Below are 24,687 nucleotides of genomic sequence, written 5' to 3'. Positions count from 1 at the left end.
GAAACGAAAATAACGATATTTCAGGTTAAAATTTGTTTATTTTGGTTCATAAGTTGCTTGTTGCTAAATTTGCTCCTATTTGATCGTCGTTAGACTGATTTTAATTTGTTTTGTTGCAAATGCTCAAAAACCAGCTCTGAAATTAAAATCTTTGTGGTTGCCTGCGAATTCATCAGTATTTCTTTGATGGTATGGAATGATCATTGTTGAAAATTACAGTTTTTGAGCTTTTATCAACTTTTACTCACTTCTTTAAATTTAACGTAATTAACCCTCAACTAAGATTACTTTAAATAAATTAAATACTTTTTTTGTTATTTGGAAACTTGTTTGATTAAATTTGATTGAGTTTGGACTGAGTTAGAAGAATTTTTCGAAAATATAAAAAAAAGCACCGGGCATGCAAGGGTTAACTTTGACAGGTATGTGAATCATGCAAAAGTTGCGTTTAAGGACACGTTAACATTGCCTAGTGTTGTAAGAGCAATATCTTTTGATTAGTAGTTTTTATCACGAATTTTCAGGTGATCAATTTCACCCCACTGATCAATTTCACCCCATTCCACCGTATATGTGAAAAAAAATCAGCAAATAGTATTTTTGCTAAAATCTAAAATTAAAATCAAAAATCGATAATTTACATACAAGTTTTATTTTGAATTGAACGGACTTCACTAAGTTTATTTGTCACTATACAACTTGATAATCATTCAAATTGAAATAGAAAACATCTGCTCATTTTAGCGTCTGATGGTAAATCAAAGAATATTGTTTACACATAAATATATTAGAGTAAAATGTAGAACTCACAGTAGTTTGAATATTTTTATCGGGCGAGGCCGGATACATTCAAATTCCCAAAACGATTAATTATTAAAATTATCATTAATGTGTAATGTTTTTTTTTTTTGGTTCTTCACTGTCTCCGTTCCGAGTTTGCTAGTATGAATGGTGCTTGCAAATTTTGCAGTTATATGGAGTTGCCTGATACTTCATCACAGGTTATGGATCATAACATAAAACACCCAACATCCCGATTTTCCCGTTGCAAAGCGAGATGGTGGTCGTAAAATGGAAGCCATTTCGAGCAATTTACAGTTCGCTGTACGATAAAACGCCTTCGTAAAAAATAAACATTCAATAAAATTCGAATGTGAACTGCCAGCAATGATAAAACGTTGCACGCTAGTCCATTTGTTGATGTTGCTTCGAGTGAGTTCCATCGGAAGCGTGGCAATTATGTTCATGTAGTATCACGTGATTTGTAAACCAGGGATGAGCGAGATAGGTTAATTGGTTGCATATAAATTACGTGTGCTGGATGACAACCTATTACTCACCTGACACAGGTAAAAGTGATGTCGCTCGACATGATGTGGGGAGTTTGCCGAATTGGGAAAGCAGCTTCTCCATAGTTTGGTCAGCATGATCCTGAAAAGTAGCAAGAAAAATAAAAAAATCAATCAGAATCATAACAAAGACATCACTGAGGGCGTAAATCAATCAATGGTATGTTTTCTGGAAAAAATGGCTACAGGAAACAAAAAAAAAAAGGTTTAAACTAGGTCAGCCGTCCGGTCCGATGGTCCGACAACCTATTATAGCACTATTGCAACGATATAAAAATTCTATTTTTATTGACCGGAAAATATATATATGAATTCACTACCCATAAATTAAACTGCGGCGAATGGAACCAAAATATATTGATTTTATAATAAAATATTCGACTTTCCTAGGATATATGTTAACCCACACGTTATCCTCAATATTTTATGTCGGGAGCGACATTCATTCACTCCTTCACTGACCAAATGGCAAGGAAATATTTTGTCAGTGGAACATTGCCGTATCCGTTGCATCATGCGAACGTGCGGAACTGGCGGCAGCAGTTGATTGTCAGTTATACAACACACGGACTTTTGAATAATTGTGGCGGTGGCAACCGGAATGGATTTATGCGAGCAGGGAGCTAAACTTTTTCGACGATTGGAAGGACATTATTCGTGGCATGTGTTATGCACAGAATAAAATTTATCGTTCGACGCTGAAGCTTCATTCATCTTTCGGATTCCCACCACAGGAAGGAAGTCGATTTTTTTTATCTTCATCTGATTGCCGGTTCTCTTCCTTATGCAGAAAGCGTACTGCACTGAGAGTAGGATATATTTTTCGTAAGTGGTCCGGAGTCGATATTGCCAAGGCTGAATGACGATGGTAGTCTGTCAATTTGGTATTGCTTGGCAGTGCTGTTTTTGTATTGAATATTTCTTTAAATCTTAGTACATACTTTTTAAAGGTAACATACACACAAACATTCTTACAGATAGTTCGAAATGCCCTACAGGGGGAAAGAGTATAAAAATGTAGGCGAAACGTTACAATGTCCGAGCCCAGTAAAGGGCTTTATACTTCTTCTGACTTGAGGCTGTTTTGCGCTTCTTGAAATAAAAATTATGTTTTTCGCTTCGCTATAAATCACATGAAAGATTTCCTTTAATTAGAAACGGGATGATGAGCATAATTGTTTTGTTGGAGAAAAAGCTCGCTTCTGGCGAAAAGTTGAATTCAATTTTGCACCAACTCGACTAGATGTTGACATCACCATCTCCGAATTTAAGAAAAACCTTGTAAGTGTGCAGGCCTTATTAAACTAAACAACGTTGCTTACTTCTTTGTTCTAATATTTATCTAGACTATCGAATGAAAACTTTTGAAGTTTATAAATCGATAAATCTAAAACATGACAAAAGTTATAGAAAAGTTGTCTAATAAACGATGACAAAACTCTTTTTGAATTACATGTATTTTCTTTTCATGTCCTTTTGGACAAATAAGCAAACTACAAGCGATACTTGAAAATATCAAAAAAAAAAATGCATATTTATACGTTTCAAATATAATAGGAAAATTTTTTAAATCATGTTTCATTGCAGCTCTCGATTAGGTGGAATGTGCCCGTAAGCAATGGAAACAGGTAAAAGTGAGTTTGAAAATAGAACATCATTTCACTACCTAAATGAATAAACTAGAACTGTTTCGCAGTTGGTGCATTGTGCAGCAGAGGAACCAACAATGAGACGATATTTCTTACTATCCAGATGGGAATGGCGATAGCAGCGACCAGGATGAAATTCCATGCCCGAAAGCTTTCCATTCCTATCGTAAGATCAACAGGTTGGAATAAATTGTTGGATGAAGCCCGTCGATTGTTAGGATTGGTAATGAGATTGTTCAGTGAATGAGTAGAATAACTCAACAAGTCATGTTCCACAGAGAGACATGTTCCACTAAATCTTACAGAAGTGTTCAATTTCAAACAGAAATGTACATTTATTTGCAAATCACGCCATGCACGATATGTGCTCCTGCGAAGCTCGTTATAGGGATTCATTCAAATTCAACCCTTATTTGCAGAGTGAATGTCACGTGGTTTGGTTCCTGAAACAAGACAGAACTGCTGTCTGCAGCAATTGAAGCGTTTGGAAAATTCTCTGTATTGATGACATTTGACGAAACCTGTTCCCACAGCAATAGTGTGTTTAGGTAAAGGTAAGGAAAATACGAGCTGAAAAAATACTGCATATATCTTTTCGGAAATATGTTATTGAAACTCAACGTATTGATTCCAATTGAACTGCAGCGGTTTAAATGAAGACAGCCAAAGAATCAGTTCGAAATGTGGCCAAAAGATTGGAAACCTCGAGGTCCAGCGTGTCGAGGAACGATTGATATCATTCGACTCAGCTCGACGAGCCGAGCATTTTCTGTATGTATGTGTGAGTGTGTATGTATGTGTGTGTGTGTGTGTGTGTATGTGTGTGTATGTGCAGATTTTTATTCTCACTCACTTTTCTCAGAGATGGCTGGACCGATTTTCATGAAATTAATTGAAAATGAAAGGTCTCGTTGTCCCATAAGACCCTATTAAATTTCATTGTAATCGGATTTTTAGTTTAGAGGTTATGGTTCAAAACGTAAAAATCATGAAACATCATTATCTCAAAAACTACACAACCGATTTGAACAAAATTTATTTCAAATGAACGGGCTACCTGAAATACCCTTAAATTTTGAATTTCATAATAATTGAATTTGTGGTTCAAAAGTTATAACAAGAAACGTGTTTTGAAGACTACTTAATCTCACTCATGTTTCTCAGAGATGGCTGAACCGATTTTCATAAAATCAGTGTCAAATGGAAGGTCTAGTTGCTCCATAAGACCCTATTGATTTGTTTTGCAATCAGATTATTACTTTTCCTGTTATGTTTAAAAATGTGAAATCCAGCTATGAAAAGGAACATATTCCGAAGACTACTTGAACTCACTCACTTTTCTCAGTGATGGCTGACCCGATTTCTACAAAATTAATGTCAACTATTAAGTCTAGCTGCCTCGTAACACCCTATTGAATTTTACTGTAATCGGACTGTAACTTCGTCTGTGAAGTTCCGAAATGTGAAAATCACGAAACTTCATTATCTCGGGAACTACACAACCGATTTGATCAATATTAATATCAGATGAGCGGGCTAGTTAAGGATTAACTGATGAATTATGATTGAACACGTGGTTTCAAAGTTTGGCTGCTCTATACGTTCCCATTTCATTTGAACTTAAGCCATCGTTATGTATTAAATTGTTAATAAAACAACGAAAGTCTATTATTTCAAAGATTACATGACTAATTTGAGCATAACTAGTGTCATACGAACAAGTCATCTCTCAAACTTACAAATAACAACCTTCATAACAATTTGATATGTGGCTCAAAAGTTATGGAAAGAAAAGAAATTCAAAGGCTATTTAAAACTATACCTGCTTTGATTGATATATGTGGTCTCAACATAATTTAAATGTGGTATCGTACTATTTGAACGTTCCAAATTCATTGATTCCTTGCGATGTGTTTAAAGTCTGCAAATGCACGACGAATCGGCCATAGGATATGATCGAAGTCAAAAGACAAATCGTTTGAAATGAATGGTTTTATCGAAATGAAAAAATCTTCGACTTTTGGCTTTTGGCGCCCTAATTCTGAATATATTCATATTGGGTGGTATTCGGTCATTTTCAGCAGATTTTCTGGCATCAATCTGACACCGGAAATACTCATATTGGGAGGTGTTTAGTTATTTTGGTTGTTTTCCTGAAACTAACAGTGGTCGTCTTTAAATTCAAAATGGTGTCAAGGGTCAATGTTTGGTTTCTATGCATCATTTCGATTACGGAAATATCCATGTTGAGTATTATTTGGTCATTTTCGACTGTTTCCTAGCGATTCAAAATGGTGCCTGAGGTCAATTGTTAGCTCATTGCACCATTCTGGTTCCAGAGATACTCATATTGGATGGTATTTGGTTATTTTAGGCTGTTTTTCACAAACCGGAAGTCGCCATCTTGGATTTCAAAATGGTATTTAAAATTATTTCTGGCCTCTGAGCGTCATTCTGGTTGAAGAAACATCCATATTGGGTGTAATTCGATCATTTTCCGCTGTTTCCCAGGAACCGGAAGTCGCCAAATTAGAATCCAAAATGGGGTCTGTGGTCGATTTCAGCAGCTGTGTATCGTTTGTTACCACTAAAAACATTCACCTGCCAAATATGGTTCCATTTAGTTGATTAGTTCGCGAGATGTGCAGAAACATGTGCTTCCATAAGAGGGAGGGGCGTCGAATTATTATGGATATATTTATTACCCTTTAAAACATCTACATGCCAAATTCGGTTTCATTTGCTTGGTTTGTTCTTGAGTTGTGCAGAAATGTATGTTTCATTTGTATTGGACCCCTCCTTTCCAGAAGAGGGAGGGGTCTCAAACTATCATAGGAACCTTTATCGGGACCAAAAACCCCTACATAAATTTTCACGTCGATCGATTCGGTAGTTTTCGAGCCTATATGGATCAAACAGACAGACAGACCGGACTGCATTTTTATATGTATAGATTACAACATCAATATTTCAGAACCTAAAGAGTGAATATACATTTATTGGATTGAAGCGTTCATGTAAATCTATTTTTACAAATAAAAAATTGAATGAGAAAGGCTGGGTCTGGCCGCTAGGTGGATTAATTTAGGTTTTTTAGAACTGGAAACATAATCGACTTCTTCCAACATTCTGGAAATAGTGCTTGTGTTTATCAGATTAAATATGGCTTTCAATGGCGCACACAGTTCAACGGCGCATTTTATCAAAACTGTTGAAGGAATTACGACGCATATTCTCTCTGTGAAAATTGGTTCACTTATGGAGGACTGGAGGAGTACTTCTTTCTGTTCTATTAACCTCCCCTCGATCTCAGGCATCGAAGTGGTCGTATGTTAAATTACAATGCAATGTGAAGAATTTTGTAGTGCCTCAATGTACACACAAAAGTTCAAGTCTTGTACAATTAATGTGTCTTCTCGATTCGCACAAATTTTGCACTGAAATCGCAAAATAAATGTGTGAAATGCATAACGCAACAAATGTACTGCGAATACATTGACATAGATTGAAATCAGAATACCTATATATCATATAGGTACACGAGAATTGTGATGTTCCGGTAAACTTCAGCTTCAGGAGAAAGATCATTTTGGTGCGCTCGAAGAATCGTGCTTCAGTTTCGTGTGCCGGTTCATATGAACGACTTGCTCATCCCTAATAATACTCTGCAGTCAAAACAGCCTTCAGCAGTCCATGTTCCCCCACACAACTTAGTAACGCTGGTAACGTGGTAACGCTGGTAACGTGGGATCATATGCATATGAATGAAAGCAGAGCCATAGATAAATGCAAAATATTTTGAACAGTGTCCTTTTAATTGTTTATGACTTAATGATGTTTTTAAATGATCGGATTCATGAAAGTGAACTGACCAGTTAATATTTTCACTCAAGTACTCAAATTACACTGTGCTACAAATGAAAAAAATGCAAGAACTTCTGAAGTGACCTAGTGTAAGTTGTAGGTCTTGTTGAGTGTAACATTCGCTCATACTAGAAATTTTCCAAACACCCCCAAAATCTGAAGTTATGGTCAAAATACGGTTTTTTGGACCTCAGCGCATATAATATTTTTTAACTCAGTCATTTGTCTATCGTTTTTCATTATTGAAGCAGTTTTAGAAAGAGGACAAATAGAGCTTTCAAAATATATACAGGTTTGTTCTAATATCAATAAAACATGTTGAGGTCTTTGAGCTTAAATCTAATTTTTAGACTTTTTCACGCAACTTTTCAATTTAATTTTAAATTTGCCGTCTATTTTTGTGAGAAACATACTACACATACACTATAATTTCGAAAGTATATTCAATTCCGAATTCCGAATGAAGGCAGTTTTGTGGACATCGGTTGATATTTGGCGAAGTTATATATTTTATAAAGAAAACCAAAATTTTTAGCTTCTATCGCACCCTTATTTCAGGGTGCTACAAATGATGAAAAAATGCAAGAACTTTTGATGTGACTTAGTGTGGGTTGTAGCTTCAGTCAAATGTTACTTGCGCATTTACTTGAAGTTTTTCAAATACCCCGAAAATTATAAGTTATGTTCAAAACCTTGTTTTTTACCTTAGCTCACATTTTTATGTTTAATACGGTTATTTTTCAACCGATTTTTTATAATTTGGCTATTTTGGAAAGGCGAAAAATAGAGCATTTGAAACATATAAATATGTCTAAAAAAGTTTACCTATATGTGATGAACAGTTTTAAAATAAATAAGATGGTTTATGTTATTTTCAAATTTTTCCAAATTTATTCGCAATTTTTCACACATTTTTGTAATGATTAAGCTTCAATTGCTATAAAATTTGGAAAGTTCTTTTTAGTACCGAACGAAAACAATAGGTGTTGTTAATGAAAATATGTTATAATTATGCTGAGAAATGATTTGATGAAATCTAAGTATATGGTGGAAAACATCAAGTCATATCTCAGCCAAATTATAACAGATTTTTATAAACAACACTTACTGTTTTCGTTTGGCACTAAATGTACTTTTCAAATTCTACAGCAATTGAAGTTCGTTCATTACAAAAATGTGTAAAAAATTGCGAATAAATTTGGAAAAATTTAAAAATAACATAAACTATTTTATTTATTTCAAAACTATTCATCACATGTAGGTAAAATTTGAAAAAAAAATCATCTTATTTTATTGAATATAAATCATCTTATTTTATTTTAAAACTATTCATCACATATAGGTAAACTCTTTAGACATATATACATGTTTCAAGAGTTCTATTTTTCGCCTTTCCAAAACAGCCAAAATATAATAAATTGGTTGAAAAATAACTGAATTAAACATAAAAATGTGAGCTAAGTTAAGAAACAGGGTTTTGACCATAACTAATAATTTTTGGGGTATTTGAAAAACTTCAAGTTAACGCGCAAGTAATATTTGACTAAAGCTACAACCCACATTAAGTCACATCAAATGTTCTTGCATTTTTTCATCATTTGTAGCTCCGTGAAATAACTGCGCGATAGTAGCCAAAAATTCTGGTTTTCTTAAAAAATATATAACTTAGCCAAATATCAACCGATTTATACAGAACTACTTTCATTTGATTCGGAATTGAATAAACTTTTAAAATTATAGTATACGTGTGGTATGGTTCTCAAAAAAATAGACGGAAAATTGACAATTAAATTGAAAAATTGCGTGAAAAAGTCTAAAAATTAGATTTAAGCTCAAATAACTCAACATTTTTTATTGGTATTAGAACAAACCTGTATATATTTAAAAGTTTTATTTGTCCTCTTTCTTAAACTGCTTTAACATTGAAAATCGATTGACAAATGACTGAGTTAAAAAATATTATATGCGCTGGAGTCCAAAAAATCGTATTTTGACCATAACTTCAGATTTTGGGGGTGTTTGGAAAATTTCTAGTATGAGCGAATGTTACACTCAACAAGACCTACAACCTACACTAGGTCACTTCAAAAGTTCTAAATCGCTGTAGCACAGTGTTATCAGTATTGATGGCTAGTTGCACTGTTTCAACGAAAGCAACCTTCTGAAAAACATTATCAATACCAGTACAAATCAACATGACGATACTAGCACCAGTTGAACCTTTTCAGGTGTAGTAGTTTGGAGCTGCCAAATACATTGAAAAAACGCTAGAGCATGATTTGCGTTATGCTCAACACGCAATCATTGTGCTGGTTACAAACTACATCAACAAACGTGAGCCCCTTTTGTAATTCACTCCGGTTTGGTAGAACCCTGCGAAAAAAATCCAACAACAAATGCGCTAAAAACGCACAACTTTGTACTGGTTTCGCACCATCCAACTTTTGCGTGTATAGGGGAATTGCTCCATTATTCATCTCAGCCCATATATAGATCTCATACAACATGAAAACACAATTGAAAACAATAAAAAACGCATATTTTCTAACTAAATCGATCGAATCCATGGAATGGATTCTTCTTAGTTCACTTTAGATTTCTCATAAAGTAGAATCCTCAAAAACTCACTTAAAAGCTCTAAATTTGATATTATAGTCAGACATCTGCACTCGAAAACTCATTTAATTCAATCACCTACCTCAGAAAACAAAATCCGCGCATTGTTCTGTACGGCTACAACGGGACTCGTTCAGCAGCCAACCAAAGTTTTTCTCATTACTAGCGAGCCATTTTTTGTTTTAATCACTAAACAAAATCACTCACTACACTAAGAATACTTTAATCTTTGAAATGATCACCTCAAATTTCCAAAAACCAGCTTGAATTAGCAGAAATATATGAGATGAATTTATACAATTCCTAAATTTCAACTGTATGTATTTTTATCTGTTTTCACTGCCTTGAAGAAAATCAAAAGTTGCCGAATCGGTTACTATTAATACGAACAAATCATACTGAAAATGTTGAATTATTACGACATAATTGACATAAATGGACAGCACTGCCGTGGTTACCTAGGTTACCATATTTGCACGTAAACAAATACAGCGGATATCTAGGTAACCTACTACGACGGGCTACGGCTACGTTCATTCATTATAATGTGATTCATTCATAATTAACAGTGCACTGCAGTGTGATGAATATGGGGGCGTCGTCAGATGAATAATTGAGCAGTGATTTAAGTTTTGAGATGGATGTGGAAGCGTTGTGCAAAATGGTTTGTTTTACAAAATTCAGGACAAATCCAGCAAAGTTTACTAAATATACAATACAGAACGATTCTATAAGAGCACGTAAGCGTATTTTGTTTATTTGTTCAATGATTTCATGAAAATTTGTTGTTTAATCCGTGCATTCTTCGTGAATATCGGCATAATGAGATGAATAATGGAGCAGTTCCCCTATTTCCCCAGAATGACCAGCGCAGCTAAGCGCTCTAGATCTATCTTTATGTTTATCGTTTGAACCAATTAGGGAAGAACCGTACAAGAAGCACCAGTTGGGTAAGATGGCCCATGCTATTAATTCCCCAAAATACTCACACATGTGGCTTTTTATGACAAATTTCTTTGCTTTTCTCCTCAAAATCCAGCTTTTCTACACTTCTCATATAAAAAAGTGTGTCATAATTACTAAAATACTCAAAAAAAAAGGCGCAATAGGCTGGGGCTCTGTCCTACATGTAATTATTCATGAATTTTATACAAGCTTTTATGATTAACTAACTTGTAAATAATACAAAAAAATGTGATTCCCCTAACCTTTACACTTTTGGAATTTATAATACTATGAGTATTTCAACTTATTTCACTGACTTTCGTTAACTTTTACCGAAAAACGATCAAAATTCGAATTGGGGCAGAATGCACTAAGAAGTGCTTGCACGCGATTGCTTGGCCGTTCCATTGCTTTTGACTTTACTTCTGAGACATCAATAACTTCTCACTTCGTCTGCTAGTGGCATGTTAGCCTTCTGCTTTGGAGCATATTGGCCTTTGTTGTGGTGCGTTCTGGTCACGGGCCTGTTTGATGGCAATGGTAATTTTTACCAAAAAAGACATTGAAATCGAGTATTTTAGAATTAACTTATCAAGTTTACCGCCACATTTATGAATAAACTCAAAAATGATTAGTAAACGAATTACGATCCGTCGAATTTTTCTACGGCATGTCTTATATTCGAAAAACGGAAAACTTCATTGGTTGCTATTTATTTGTAATCGTATAGTTTTTGTCTTTCAAGGTTTCGACTAGGAATGCATAATTATAGCTACTTGCGAGTTAAATTATTTCTCTGCAAAATAGTTCAACTAGTTGTTTTTTGATTCCGCTGTTGTTAACAGGAATCGCTCGAAATAAAATGAAGTTATTTGTTGAAAATTGTTTTCAGAGTACTCTCAATGCCTTTCGGCATTGATTAAACTTTAAGTAAACAGTAAAACTTTAAAACAGTAAAAAGCTTTTATCTTGATGATAAATAAAAAAGTAAGAGCCTCATGTCAAATAAATGTAACAGAAATGAATAGATAAATAATTAATAAATAAATAGTTCAACTAATGCAAAGTATGGATAAACTGCTCGAAAAAAACGGAATAGGAAGTATTGATAATAACTGTAATTGTTTTATAAGTTACTATTAATTTACTATGAATATGGATGTTTTCTAAAGTTTGTTTCAGATAGGATTTGAACACCTTTTCTTATTTACTGCAGCGCACCTTTTCATACAGCGGTGGAAAAGTCATTAAGATTGAAATTTTTGCTCACTCACGTTTAGAACCTGACGTAGAGGTAACATTGCTGATTCCTGATGTTTTTCCAAAATACTAAATACTATACCGTGCACAGGATCAGCGGTGGAACATATTGATATTTTCATCTCATCGAGCGATACTGGACGATCATCAAAGGCTCTTAAGTTTGCAGAACATTTTAAAAGCCTATTCAAATGCAAATAAGGTTGCCATCAGTATTGTGCAGAAAGTGATGGGTGGTATCACAATAAAAGTAATTTATTATAAAATACTCAAGTTGCAAACAAAAGCGGGCTCTCCCGCTCCAAACCTATATTGAAAAAAAGAAAACTTTTACCCACAAAAAATGATTATGTCATAAAAAAAATTGCTCTAATAGGCCATTTTCACGCTGCCATTTATACATTTCAGATAACGTTCGAATAAACTTTGACTCTAGAAAGAAACTTAATCTGATCGAAAATCGTACCTCCCACTCCGTATCGAATAAGGTACAAATGCCAACAGAAAAAAATTCTTGCGTCAAGGAATGCGTGATTTGTTGCTATAACATTCCCCAAACGTTAACAGTTGAATGCTCTTTACATGCACGTGCCAAATTTAGAAGCTCAACATACCTACATATCGGTATTCTCCGGGCTCGTTCCGACGACACTTTCCAGAAGGATGAAAAATGATTAATGTAGCATTTCCCATTACGCGGAGGCGTTTATTTTAACTTTTGCAATTTAATTATCGCCTAGTGTATGTTCAAGCTTTATAGGGGGTATAATTCAAATTGATGGGATAAAATGAAATTGTGCTTCATGGTTGGAGAAATTTCGCCTATGACTATTTCAAGGCCCTGCCCTAAAATGAGATTACAATCGTACAGCAGGGGAAAAACGTATTAAAGCACATTAAATAGAAATAATAGCGTGGGACACGGTTAACCAAGTTGGTATTCTACAGCATTCTGTAAAATGTTGACCTGTGTGTTTAGTATTCCATTCGAATAAAAATTCGTTCTTTTACAGTTTGCGTTTATTGAATGTATGCCGAAAACTAAACCCTTTTTTGTCCGAATGATTTATAAAAAAAACTACAGCGTGTATTTCTCGTGATGTCATGTAGTAATATCTTCAAGTAAATATTGAATTTCGGGATCACAAAACAAAACATAACAATTACACATAAATATTTACGTATCGTATATTTTTTCCTTCTAGTTTTATCACGTATGATAAAATATGCAACGAACGTTCCACTTACAAAGCCCCGTCGTCGATTGTGGGTTGCGGGGGCGTGCGAAAATTCTCCAATAGGTACCCATATCGAGCATATCGTATGATTCTCGTCCGACATTGATTCTGTTCGTTCGGTGTGACATTCTGCCTATCGCCGCCGCCCACGTGAAGACTGCTACACTTGCTGCTGCGCTGAAACTGCAATTTGATTGAACCCTCAGACGTTACATTGTACTGCAGGGAGAAGTACCTACAACAGTATCTGAAATATTTGTGTAGCAGTTGAATGATTTATTTATTTTTCACGCTGGGGTCCAGTGAGCACTGATGTTATCATTCGAATGGTATCACCTCTTTCGCAGAAAACAGGTGAATGCACATGTTAGGTAACATATCTGAGCTGAATTTCAAGAATTTAATTTTTGTGGAGGTGTGTGGAATTTTGCGATTTATAGAAGTGTTATTAAACTTTGTTAAAAATTAAAAAATCATCATCATCAACAGCTTGTTATACTCAGCTGTCCGTCACGTTATAACTGACTATCAACACGGTTTCGTGAAAAAACGATCGACAGTTTCCAACCTCATGTGCTATGCGACTAAGGTTTTGAAACGTATGGAGAAACGCCAACAAGTAGATGAAATATACATAGACTTTTCCAAAGCTTTCGACAAGGTTCCCCATATGCTAGCTGTTGAGAAAATGAAACGATTAGGTCTACCCGAATGGATAACCAATTGGCTGTTTTCATATCTGACAGGTCGAATGGCTTCCGTCAATGTTCTAGGAAGCCTATCCTATTGCTTTTCTATACCTTCTGGAGTACCTCAAGGAAGTATATAAGGACCGCTAATCTTCGTACTCTTTGGAATGATATTTGTGACTGCATTGCTTCCGAGAAGTTATTGTTCGCTGACGACCTCAAAATTTTCCGCACTATTTCATCAGTCTCCGACCGTGATGCTCTGCAGCGTGAAGTAGATAACCTTTTGTACTGGTGCCTAGTAAACGGTATGAAAGTTAACGAGAACAAATGCAACATTATTACATTCAGCCGGCTTCGCAACCCACAACTTTTTACGTACAGAATTAACGAAAGCAACTTGAAGCGATGCGATTCTATAAAGGATCTGGGAGTCTTAATCGACAGCAAGTTTCGATTCAACGAGCATGTTAACACTATCACATCCAAAGCAAACGCCATACTTGGTTTTCTTAAACGAAACGCCTCTGACTTCGAAGATATCTACGCCTTAAAAACACTGTACTGTTCTTTGATTCGCAGCCGCTTGGAGTATGCTGCACCAGTGTGGGCACCATACCACACAGGACTCATAAACAAAATAGAAAGCATTCAACGTTCTTTCGTTCGATTTGCTTTGCGTCGTCTTCCATGGCAAGATCCTTTACACCTCCCAGCTTATGAGAACCGATGTCAACTGATACAACTAAACACACTAGTCAAGCGGAGAGTGTCGTCCCAAAGATTGTTTGTTTACGACCTCCTAACTGACGTTATAGACTGCATAAATTGTTCCTATCAAATTTTTTCCACCATCGCGATGATGTCTTGAATTCTACTATGTGTATGGTCTTTCGATTAAGAAATGATGTCGTTTTTTCTGCTTGATTGATTGAGTATACATAACATATAAAGCATAAGAAGAATCAACAATTTTCAGCTATCGCTCTCGAGTGGGTTATGACATTTTACGGGAAGTCATGTCTGTTTAGATCGAGTAAATCTGAAAGTAGGGAGTAGGGACGAAAGAAAAAAGGTTAGTTAGGAAAGAGGAGAAAGGAAGAAAAAGTGAGGAGTTAGTAAAGTAAAAATAGAAAAAAGAATGGAAAGGAGAGAAGTAGATAAGAGAGTGGATAGGAGAGAGTAAATAGGAGAGAGGAACGTGAAGGAATCACTGTTCGTTGCTGTTTGTGTTATGTTAGACAAAAAGTTAAAAAAATAACAATTAAAATTTAATAAAAGATAAGATTGTTTATTATGAACTAATTTTTGGAATTTACACAAATAAAATTATTTAAATAAATTCATACATACCTATAAGAATCACGCAAACTGAAAGGTAAGGAGAACATAATTAATTAATCAATAATTCAACAAACAAAATTATGAATCAAAATGAAATATACAATGAAATTCTCATCATTTGCTATGAAAAATGGTGAAATGAATCTGTAAAATTAGACTACTCGAGTGTCATGAATTACTGTGATTTTTTCTTATTTGTGTACTCTTAAAAACGTACTGTGTTGCTGGTACTGAACGACTAAAAATTGCTGTTTAAACTTTTTGCATTATGAAACGTAATTATTCAAAATAAAATTAATATCAAAACCAAATTGCTGTCGACCAACAAGAGATTTTCAGTCAAATTCTTTACACGCCTTCAACGACACTTTGCAAAGGTTCCGGTGGGGTGATTAATCGTATATTTTCTTTTCACTTGCCAGCAACCAAGCTTAATGGTGTGTACTAGTACCAACAACAGTGCTGGATGTGTGCGAATCCGAATCCGGATATGGTGTGCAAAGTCACGCCACTGGTTGAAAAATTGATATTACTCATTCGCAACTGTCATTTTCTCAGCATCTTCTTTCATGGTTCATCGTTGGTGGTGTTCCAATCAAAAGAAAGTGATAAATTTGTACCTGTTTATCGTATTTTGTTACCGATTGAGGTTGAAGCGATAAGTGATTAAAATAATCGAAAAATGTAACAAAACTTTGATTGGCTCGGTATTATTATAACTTTTCGAAACGACATTACCCTTTTGCAACGTAGTGTGTCACACTTAAACTTGATATTTTTGCCACCTGCCCTTGAACGGCGGAATGCAAAACACAACCCGGTACAAGACTGAATTATGAAGTTCATCATTGAATTTACACCTCGCCCATCTTATGGAGTTACAACTTGCAATTCATTTTCGCCTGTTTGCTTTTGTCTTCTTATGAACAAAAGAGCAGTTAAAGAAAAAAGGACGAGTCGAAAAATTTATTGATTTCTTTTTAAGTTATGCCATCTGTTACAGCTCAGCGCACAAGAATACCGCGTTTTCCGCAATTTCCCAACCACTTGCCGTCACTGCTGGGAGCGAAGTTTTGGCAGCAACCGCATAATTTCAATTTATCCTTATAACGTGCGATAAAAATTTCCGTCTACCAGCTCATAATAATATTATTTTATGACCTCTCTGTGTCTGTGCCCGTTACCCAGGTGAGCCAGGTGCTGCCGAGAAGACGCTAGCGGAAAACGGTAACAAGCCAGAGCTAGAGCGATCGGTGGGTGGTTTAGTAGTGCCCTATTTTGCGTCATTTTCGGTCCAATGATGGATGAGGTGGTTTCGCTGGTTTTAAAAGTGTGCGAATGTTGCCAGCTCCAGTACTTGAGATTATAATCCGTTTCTAGTGATTTCAGCTGAGTTGTGTAATTTGGGATTGGCAGAACAACTAGAAGCGGAGATCGCGAGGTTTTTTCACCAGAACGTTTTTTATAAATTAAGCATCATTGAATCACCAAAAACTGTTCATAACAAGCTTGACTAAAGTCATGTAGAGTAACTTTGTTAGTTTATACTTTACAGTTCATGTAGCATATTTTAAAAGTCTTCCGGGAAATTAGCTTCTAGATTAAATAGAGTTTTAAAAAAAAAAAAAAAAAAAAATAAATAAGAGCAAACGGTTCGCATTGTAGGCTTATTTTATGAATCATAACCGTCAGAAGAATATCACAATGTAGTTCAAAAGGGACACAATCGTTTCCCGGGCAGCGAAAACCCATGGAAAAGAAAGTGTCGACGATAAGATAAAGATAAGATTCTCCTTTTATATTATGTGGTTGACAGCATAACTGAATGTGATAGCTTTATTTCCCCAAGTAACACACAAAACATGTTAGAAAATAGATTACAACGAAAGTAGTCATATAAGTGTACTACAAGCGCTATTAAAAACTTGTGTTATTATATTGTGTTTGAAGTTGTTTTTCATCAGTAATACAACCGCATTTTGAAAAAAAAAATTATTTTTTCTGGTTTTGGAGATGTTTTTTAATAACATGAGTTCAAGAATAACAATCACTATCACTTGGTCTTTTCGTAACACATTACACCATCTAATAACAACATTACGTACCTGTAAAATACTTTTCCTTAGTACAACAGTCGTAGCATTCAACACTCAACTTAAAAATACTTGATAAAATCAATATTTAAATTATATGAACGATTTCTATATTTATTCGGAGCGGGTCAAAACGTGCCATCAAAAGATAAACAAAACGCTTGCAGTGTAACCAATATCAATTCAGTTTTTTGTTATTGTATATCTAACAACGTTTTCTAGTTTTGTTAGGTTTTATATTTAGATAACGTTGAAACTATGCGAAAACAATTTTAATATTCAAGCAAAAGAAACAACTCTTTTTGAAAGGTTGAAAATTATTTTTTGTCGACAATTTATAATCAATTAAAACTGCCACTGATAAAAGCTACTGTCGATCTAGTTGCACTGCGCCGACACAACACATTTGCGCATGCGCTGGTTAACAGTTGTCATAGCAACAGATTTGCGCATGGCCGTATTAGTCCTTGAGATGTATTTTGCCACTTAATTCTATCAAGTTGATCAAGTTGGCTTGCTTTCATGCTGTTATCGGTACTTGTTCTATTAGCCTTCATGTTTTGCGCTTTTCTGGTGATAGAGATGTCATGGAATAGGTAACTTCAACTATTCTATACCAACGTGTGTTACTTGGGTCACTACCATAATAGGTGTTTGAAAGCGATTGAATGAAAAGAGAATTCACAGGCAGTTTGTTTCGCAATTGTAAGAATACCTCGAGACTTTAAAATTGAATAAATTTTAAAAAAATTGCCAGCTACACTGCCCCTGTTTACATAGTTGACGGAAGAGCCAAAATGACCAAAACACACTTTTTCGTTGATTCAGCTTCTTTTCCCCAAATTACAAACGAAAAGAAAACTATTTTGTTCGGAAACTTTTGAGAAATATTGGAAAAATGTTCTGGCGTAACTGCCAATTGGTTGCAATGGCGCCACTCCATACAAGGTGCAATTGTCTATGTTGAATCGTTTTATTAGACTGTCTTAGCATTGGGCGATACGACGGAGAGTATCGATACTTCAGTATCGATACCCGAAGAACCAAAAGAATCGAGATACTCAAAATATCGGTCAAAAAGTATCGATACCAGAAGTATCGATACTATAGCTGAGATCATTTTTTGAATTTTTGATAAATACATTTACTCAGGGTGGCCACTCTACCGGAAAAATGGGAAAAGCGGAAAAAAGCCGGGAATTTTAAATCACCGCGAAAAAAATACGGGAAAACCGGGAAATTAGGCTTCACGCCGGGAAAATCAACCTCCTTTATGTCTGCCGCTTTATTTGTTCAACAGTTTCTGAGGAAATGTCAACATGAGACCCTGTTTTTTTTATGTTTACCTAACTGGCATGATTCTGCCGGATAGAGGAAAGCTGGTTGTTGGTTTCAGTTAAAGTCGACAGCGGCTTCGCAGCAAGATCTGCGTCAAATAAGATCTGCGTCAAAGGCTTGATCAGGTGGATAAATTTACTGTTCCGTAACATATATTGTCAGATTTTAAAGAAGTCAAAAAGTTATCAGCGTCGCGGGAGGCGTATTGAAACTTCTTGTGAATAGTGTTCGACATCGCATCGGGGAGAATCCGGTCAAAAGTCAAATAGGACCGGAAACTTCGAGTCTCGATTTTATTTCGAACCGGACCGGAACGGAGCTACCCGGTTTGTACTTCCCGATTTTTGGTATGATTTTAACCACAAGCAGCAAAAAGCAGCAAAAAAAAATTTTTCATTCTGTGTTGGACCTTTTGACTACTTGATTTTGTTGGGGAAAGACGCCACCTTGAAGAGCTATTTGTTAAAGATTTCTCAGATTTTTTCTATATCAAAAATAAACAGTAGCTAAATTATTTTTTTTTTTCAAATTGTTTATTCAGAGTGTCAGTTGAATTTATTTTACGGACCATGAGAAAATTTCTTATACATTACATTGACCCCAGCTCGAAAATTTTAAAGTCTCAGGATCGAAGTTTTTCGAAAAAAAATTGTTTGGAAATAACAGATCTCAACGTTTCATGCATTTTGCAAAATGCATCTTGACAGTTTCATGTGCATTTTTTTCATTGGTCACTCTGAGGCTCTTCTTCCCAAAGTCCGCTTGAAGTTTTGCCTGAGGACATTTTTCTAGAAGACAAAAACTCTATGCCCCAACTCTTGAATTTATCCCACGCATTTCATTGGCATCCTGATACAGAAACACTGCAAGCTCGAGAGAAGGTTGACAGAGAAAGATGCAGAAGGAAGCAAAAAAGCGCGAGAAGGCAAAGATTGTCAACGATTTGGAGATAAAGAGGGCGAAAATTGTGCAGCAGATCACCATGAAGGTACTTGCTAAAGTCGACAAACAGCTAAACACGATGAAGGAGGAATGTTTTTCATAGTTTTGTAACACTATTTTTGCAAGGCACAAATAAGCATGTGAAAATTGATTTTTTTCTCATATGTTTAAAAAAAAAAACACCGGGAAATTTCACTAAATATCATCGGGAAAACCGGGAAAAAACCGGGAAATTGAAAATTGATATTGAGTGGCCACCCTGAATTTACTGAAAACCAGTATTCGATTCAGTGATTCGCGAAAATACAGCAAAACTATTTGCTGAACAGAAAACAGTAAATGAATGGTTGCCGGAATCCAGCAAAAGAATTGATATGTCAAAAAATTTACGTCAAGCTGTCCTTAGTAAAACGCGCCAAATCGCTGTGCAGCTGGTACGGGATCATCGCTAAGCTCCTGATAGCGAATATGGAACCATAGCTAAGTCACTGTTGGGCTAGATGAACTTAAAGGTTGAAATGATAATCATACATCTCTAGTTCAACAGTAATTTGCCTATGATCCGATGGACGGATGGAATCTGGTGCCTGACGGAAACATGGTTCCCTTGAATTAACTGGTTAACCAGCAAATTGATTTATGCTTTGCTGAATGAACAGCAAATTGTCATAGCTGACAACCAGCAAGTTGTATTTTGTTTTACCGAACATGCAGCAAATGACCTCTCACTTTTATGCAATTGAGCATTACTGAATAATTAGCAAATTTCATTTTGCTGAACAGATTGCTGGAAGCACAGCACATCAAAAATCAGCAAAATTTTGGTGGTTTCCAGCAATGAAAATTTGATGTGCCGACTTTTTGTTGTTTTTCTGGTATCTATCCGCATTCTCTAGAGCAGCATGAATCAAATGACTTCACAAACAAATACATACAGGTAATGCAGAAATTCTGAGCTTTGGCAAACAAATGAATTAAACAACTTATATCTTCAAAATTTGTATTCACTGGCCCAATGGGTTGTGAAGCTCCCGTCTTCTTTGTATAAATTATTGACACACTTCCATATTAATTGATGAGGAAGTTGATGACATAAAAAAGTTAGATATGTCAGCGAAAATAAGATAGTGAAGTCTACCGCTGAATTTTTCTAACTAATAAATATTGCAATTTTTTTTTCACTTGTACTCAAACTTGTGTCGACGGAAAGCATGAGTTAGTTTCCGCTTGCAAATATTTGATCTAAACAGTGTAACCAGAAAACTTATATTTGTTTTTAAAATACAGTCAAATTTCGCTCGTTGGGCTATGTTTAGTTGGGCTACGTTTTAGTTGGGCTCCCGCTCGTTGGGTTATAGCCCAACTAAATCGAAGCCAAACATCATTTCTGATAACGTTGAATTTCGTTTGAGGGGTTTGTGGATGCATTTTAACGCAGAAAGTAGAATTATTTGAAATAAAAACCAATGAAGCTGAGTATAAATGTAAACAAACAATATTTTAATCAATTGTCAGAGAAATAATATAAGTTTTGTGCCTTAATAATGCAACGTAGAGCTATGCCTATTTTTGAAAGTATTTGAGAACACGTTATTATTGAGCACTCCTTCTTGGCTTTAAATGTGTGGCTTAAGTAAAACAAATTTCGAATTTGGCCCTATGCTGCGTTTGTCTCAGATTTTGACAGTTCGTTTGGCTCACAACATTCTCTCTATCTATTTCTCCATCTAAAGCCTGTAGTACACTCTTTGTCTAATGGTCAAATTTTTGACTTTCTGACATAATGGTCAAATTTATTTGACATCATGGTTGTTGTTTGCCCGTGTTTGCCTCATGTTAAAATTGGAGAGTGACAAATAATTATCTTCGACCAAATTTTTATCTGTCAAAAAGTGTCAAATATTTGACGCTTGGTCAAAGAGTGTAATACAGGCTTAAGTTTTGCTAGTGCAAATAGACTTGTGCGATACTTATACTGACAGTGGCAGCTTTTCAGTGGTTCCAGCTCGTATCAACTAGCTGGCACCTCCATCCGATTTGCTTTGCTTTATCGCAGCCAACATCGCAGCGGTTCTACGATGTGTGGGCTCCACTGACGCTGACAGACAGCATAACATAGCGTATCAAAAGTGGCGGTGATCTCGTGTACACATTGAGATGTTAGCCCTTGTAACATGTCAGCTAGCTGGTCCGTATGCATAAAAGAATATCGATACAAATATCGCGGTTTTCAGTATCGATACGGTCGAGTATCGGACGCTTGTGTATCGATCCAAAAAATCGAAATATCGTCTTAAAAGTATCGATATTTCCGATACCGATACAATATCGCCCATTGCTAGACTGTCTAACTACTGTCTGTTTGTCTAAGTTAAGTCGTTTAATTCGACAAACATTCCATGGAAAGGGGAAAAGGGGAAAAGGGGAAAAGGGGAAAAGGGGAAAAGGGGGAAGGGGGATTGAATTCTTGTTTTGTATGTGGGTCATTCCATACGAAGTATGGAATGACCCATATATGTACATGCCACTTGGACACGACCGTCACAGATTTTGTTCAACGTTGGGGGAATTATTCATCTACTGTCTCTATGGAAAAATCCCAAGTTTGGTGCCCGCTCTGTGGGACCCCCCTGTTTATTGCAATGTCACGCATTTTTTGTTCAAAATCTCTTTTTTCTTTTTCTTAAAATTCATAGACGTAAGATGTCCGAAAAACACTGATAGATGACTGATGAGATATAACATTTTTACGAAAAAAGTTGTAAATTTCGTAATTATTTTATTTTATAATTTATAGACGTAAGACACCTGGAAAATAGTGATAGGTGAATTTTCAGGAAAGTGTTGCCAGATAGAATATTTTTGTATTTTAAAATTAAATTTGCATTTTTTGGCAAATGCAGCTAAGTTTATTTCAAATTTGATGGTTTCGTCGTGTTTTTCAGAAATTTTTTTTACATTCTGATACATAACCTCTAAACTAATAATCTGATTACAATGAAATTCAACAGCAACCTATGGGGCAACTAGATCTTTCATTACAAAAAATTTCATGAAAATCGGTCAAGTTATCTCTGAGAAAAGTGAGTAAGAAAAAAAAGTTGCACATACACACACACACACGCACACACACACGTACACACACACATATATACATGCATACATACAGAAAACGCTCAGTTCGTCGAGCTGAGTCGAGTGGTATCTGGAACGGGGGGAAATTGATCAATTTTTATAATAATTTCTAATCAACTAGCTTCATGTGCATTTTTTCCGAAATGGTATAATTTAAAAAAAACTGGTAAGTGCTCTAGAAAACCTCTATGGCTATAGGTGAAATTTCTATCGTCTACTTCATGACGCAAATTCGAGAATTTCATAAGGTACTTGAAATAAATCGGGGTGAAATTGATCACCCTTGAAATCCAAATGTGCTTTTTCTCGGTATGTTCATGATAAATGATGATGACTGAAAAATATCAATCACAGCTAGTTTGGAAACGAAAATAACGATATTTCAGGTTTAAATTTATTCATTTTGTTTCACGAGCTGCTTTTTGCTATAAATTTGCTCTGATTTGATCGTCGTTAGACCGATTTTAATTCGGTTTGTTGCAAAAGCTCAAAAACAAGTCCTAAAGTGAAATATTCGTGGTTTCCAGCGAATTCATTAGTATTATTTCAATGGTATGGAAGGATCATTGTCGAAAATTACTTTTTTCAAATTTTTATCAAACTTTACTCGCTTCTCCAAATTTAACTAACTAATTAAAAACAACGAACAATCTAAAACACGTACGTTAGGGTTGCGCAAAATGATCGTTTTTCCAGCACCAAGTTTTTTTGGTAATATTCGGGACCCTAAATAATACTAAACTTCTTGGAAGTAAATTCGTTTTGTCTCCACTCGGAGCATTGTATTTCAAATTTGTGTGGAAATTTATATGGAAAAACCTACTTTTTGCATTCCTATAACGTTAAAGTATAGTAATATAAATGCTCAACAACTTTTTCGAAGACACTGGAGAGCTAGGATGTCTTGGCTGCACACAAATGAATATCGAGTTCATCTGCACTGATAGATGACTAGTGACCAACGCTCTATTCTTACATTGATCGGTGCAGTACTGTTGCCTGTGCCTGCATGTTTTCCTTCAAGACATCAGTTTTAATAACATTCTAACTGCAGATCGTTAAACTGTCTGAGTCGAGGCGAATGACCAACACATGGTTAAAACCTCGTTAATTTAATAAATGAATAAATAAGTAATAAACTGTCTGATAAAGGCGGTTGTTACGAACTTTACGTAAAAGCTTTACCGTCTAGGCTCATGGAAGCAAACATTAGTTGACTTATTGGGACGGGGAGATTGTGTCTGTGCCAGACTTGCTCGCATGTGATTGGTGCATTGTTTGTGAAAATTCGTCCTTGAAACTTTTATGAAATTTTTACTGTTTTTCAACGAAGTGTTAATGATAACTGAAGAATCACAAAATTGTCCATTTTATCAATCCAACGACATATTCATTATTGTGATCAGTCATGTGGTTACATCAGTATTACCGTTTGAAATCTTTCATTCCGACGTTACACCTTGGTTTTAGTTTCCGCAGAATGTATCTCGATATAGTGTGGTTAGACGTAGTCCTACGTCAAAAAATGATTTGGGGTTTGTGCTATCAAGTTTTCCATATACGACGCCCCATTCTAACGTACACCGCACGAATTGAAGATGGAAGAGACTAATAACACGTGCAAAATATACGACAGTAAGTGTTGTTACTCAACTGGAAACATTCATCTCCAGCTTTTTAAGTAACAAATTTGTTATTTGTTATGAGAACAGATCAATGCTTTATAGTTTGCAGGGTGGCGACTACCGGGAAAAACCGGGAGAATCAGGAAATATCAGGGATTTAATTTACCGATCATGGAAGTCAGGGAATATCAGGGAATTTAAAAAGTCATCAGGGAAAATTTTAGCGGCTTGGGATTTTTTTACGAAGTTAGTTCTGACTTGGATTTATTAACAAGTCGTTGAGTAGTGCGCGTTAATTACTAAGCTTTTTTATAAAAACCAGTGGTTAGACGAGATTTTTTTTCTTCGGTTTCTTGCAATTGCTTGCGAACTATTGACGCATCTTCTAACATCGCCTGAGCAAGCTATCACTATCACTATTGTCATATTCCATTAATCAAAAATGGTGATTACTTTTTTGCAACCAATTAACAGAAGACTCAAAGACTTGCTTAATAGTTTGAGTGTGTTCATAACTCGAAATATAGTGAGTCCAATTAAAGACGAAGTCACACGTTAAATTTATCAAATTTCTACCAGCAGAATTAATTGAAACTTACT

General features: G+C 35.4%; 1 protein-coding gene across 15 annotated transcripts in view; it reads right to left on the bottom strand.

Annotated features, from left to right (window-relative positions):
• Positions 1-24,687, bottom strand: part of LOC129726506 (protein rolling stone-like) — a 200,328-nt gene that overhangs the window by 64,662 nt on the left and 110,979 nt on the right. For 12 of the 15 annotated variants that reach the window (XM_055683299.1, XM_055683302.1, XM_055683301.1 and 9 more), the window contains 2 exons: positions 14,964-14,981; positions 1,341-1,431 (listed from right to left, as the gene is read on the bottom strand). In XM_055683299.1, coding sequence (XP_055539274.1) covers positions 1,341-1,431; positions 14,964-14,981 — 109 coding nt within the window. The remainder of the gene's footprint in view (positions 1-1,340; positions 1,432-14,963; positions 14,982-24,687) is intronic. The other 3 variants (XM_055683310.1, XM_055683312.1, XM_055683313.1) reach the window with 1 other exon arrangement.

Source organism: Wyeomyia smithii, chromosome 3 (assembly GCF_029784165.1).
Source record: "Wyeomyia smithii strain HCP4-BCI-WySm-NY-G18 chromosome 3, ASM2978416v1, whole genome shotgun sequence".
Classification (NCBI taxonomy): domain Eukaryota; kingdom Metazoa; phylum Arthropoda; class Insecta; order Diptera; family Culicidae; genus Wyeomyia; species Wyeomyia smithii.
This window is presented reverse-complemented; position numbering and strand designations above follow the sequence as displayed.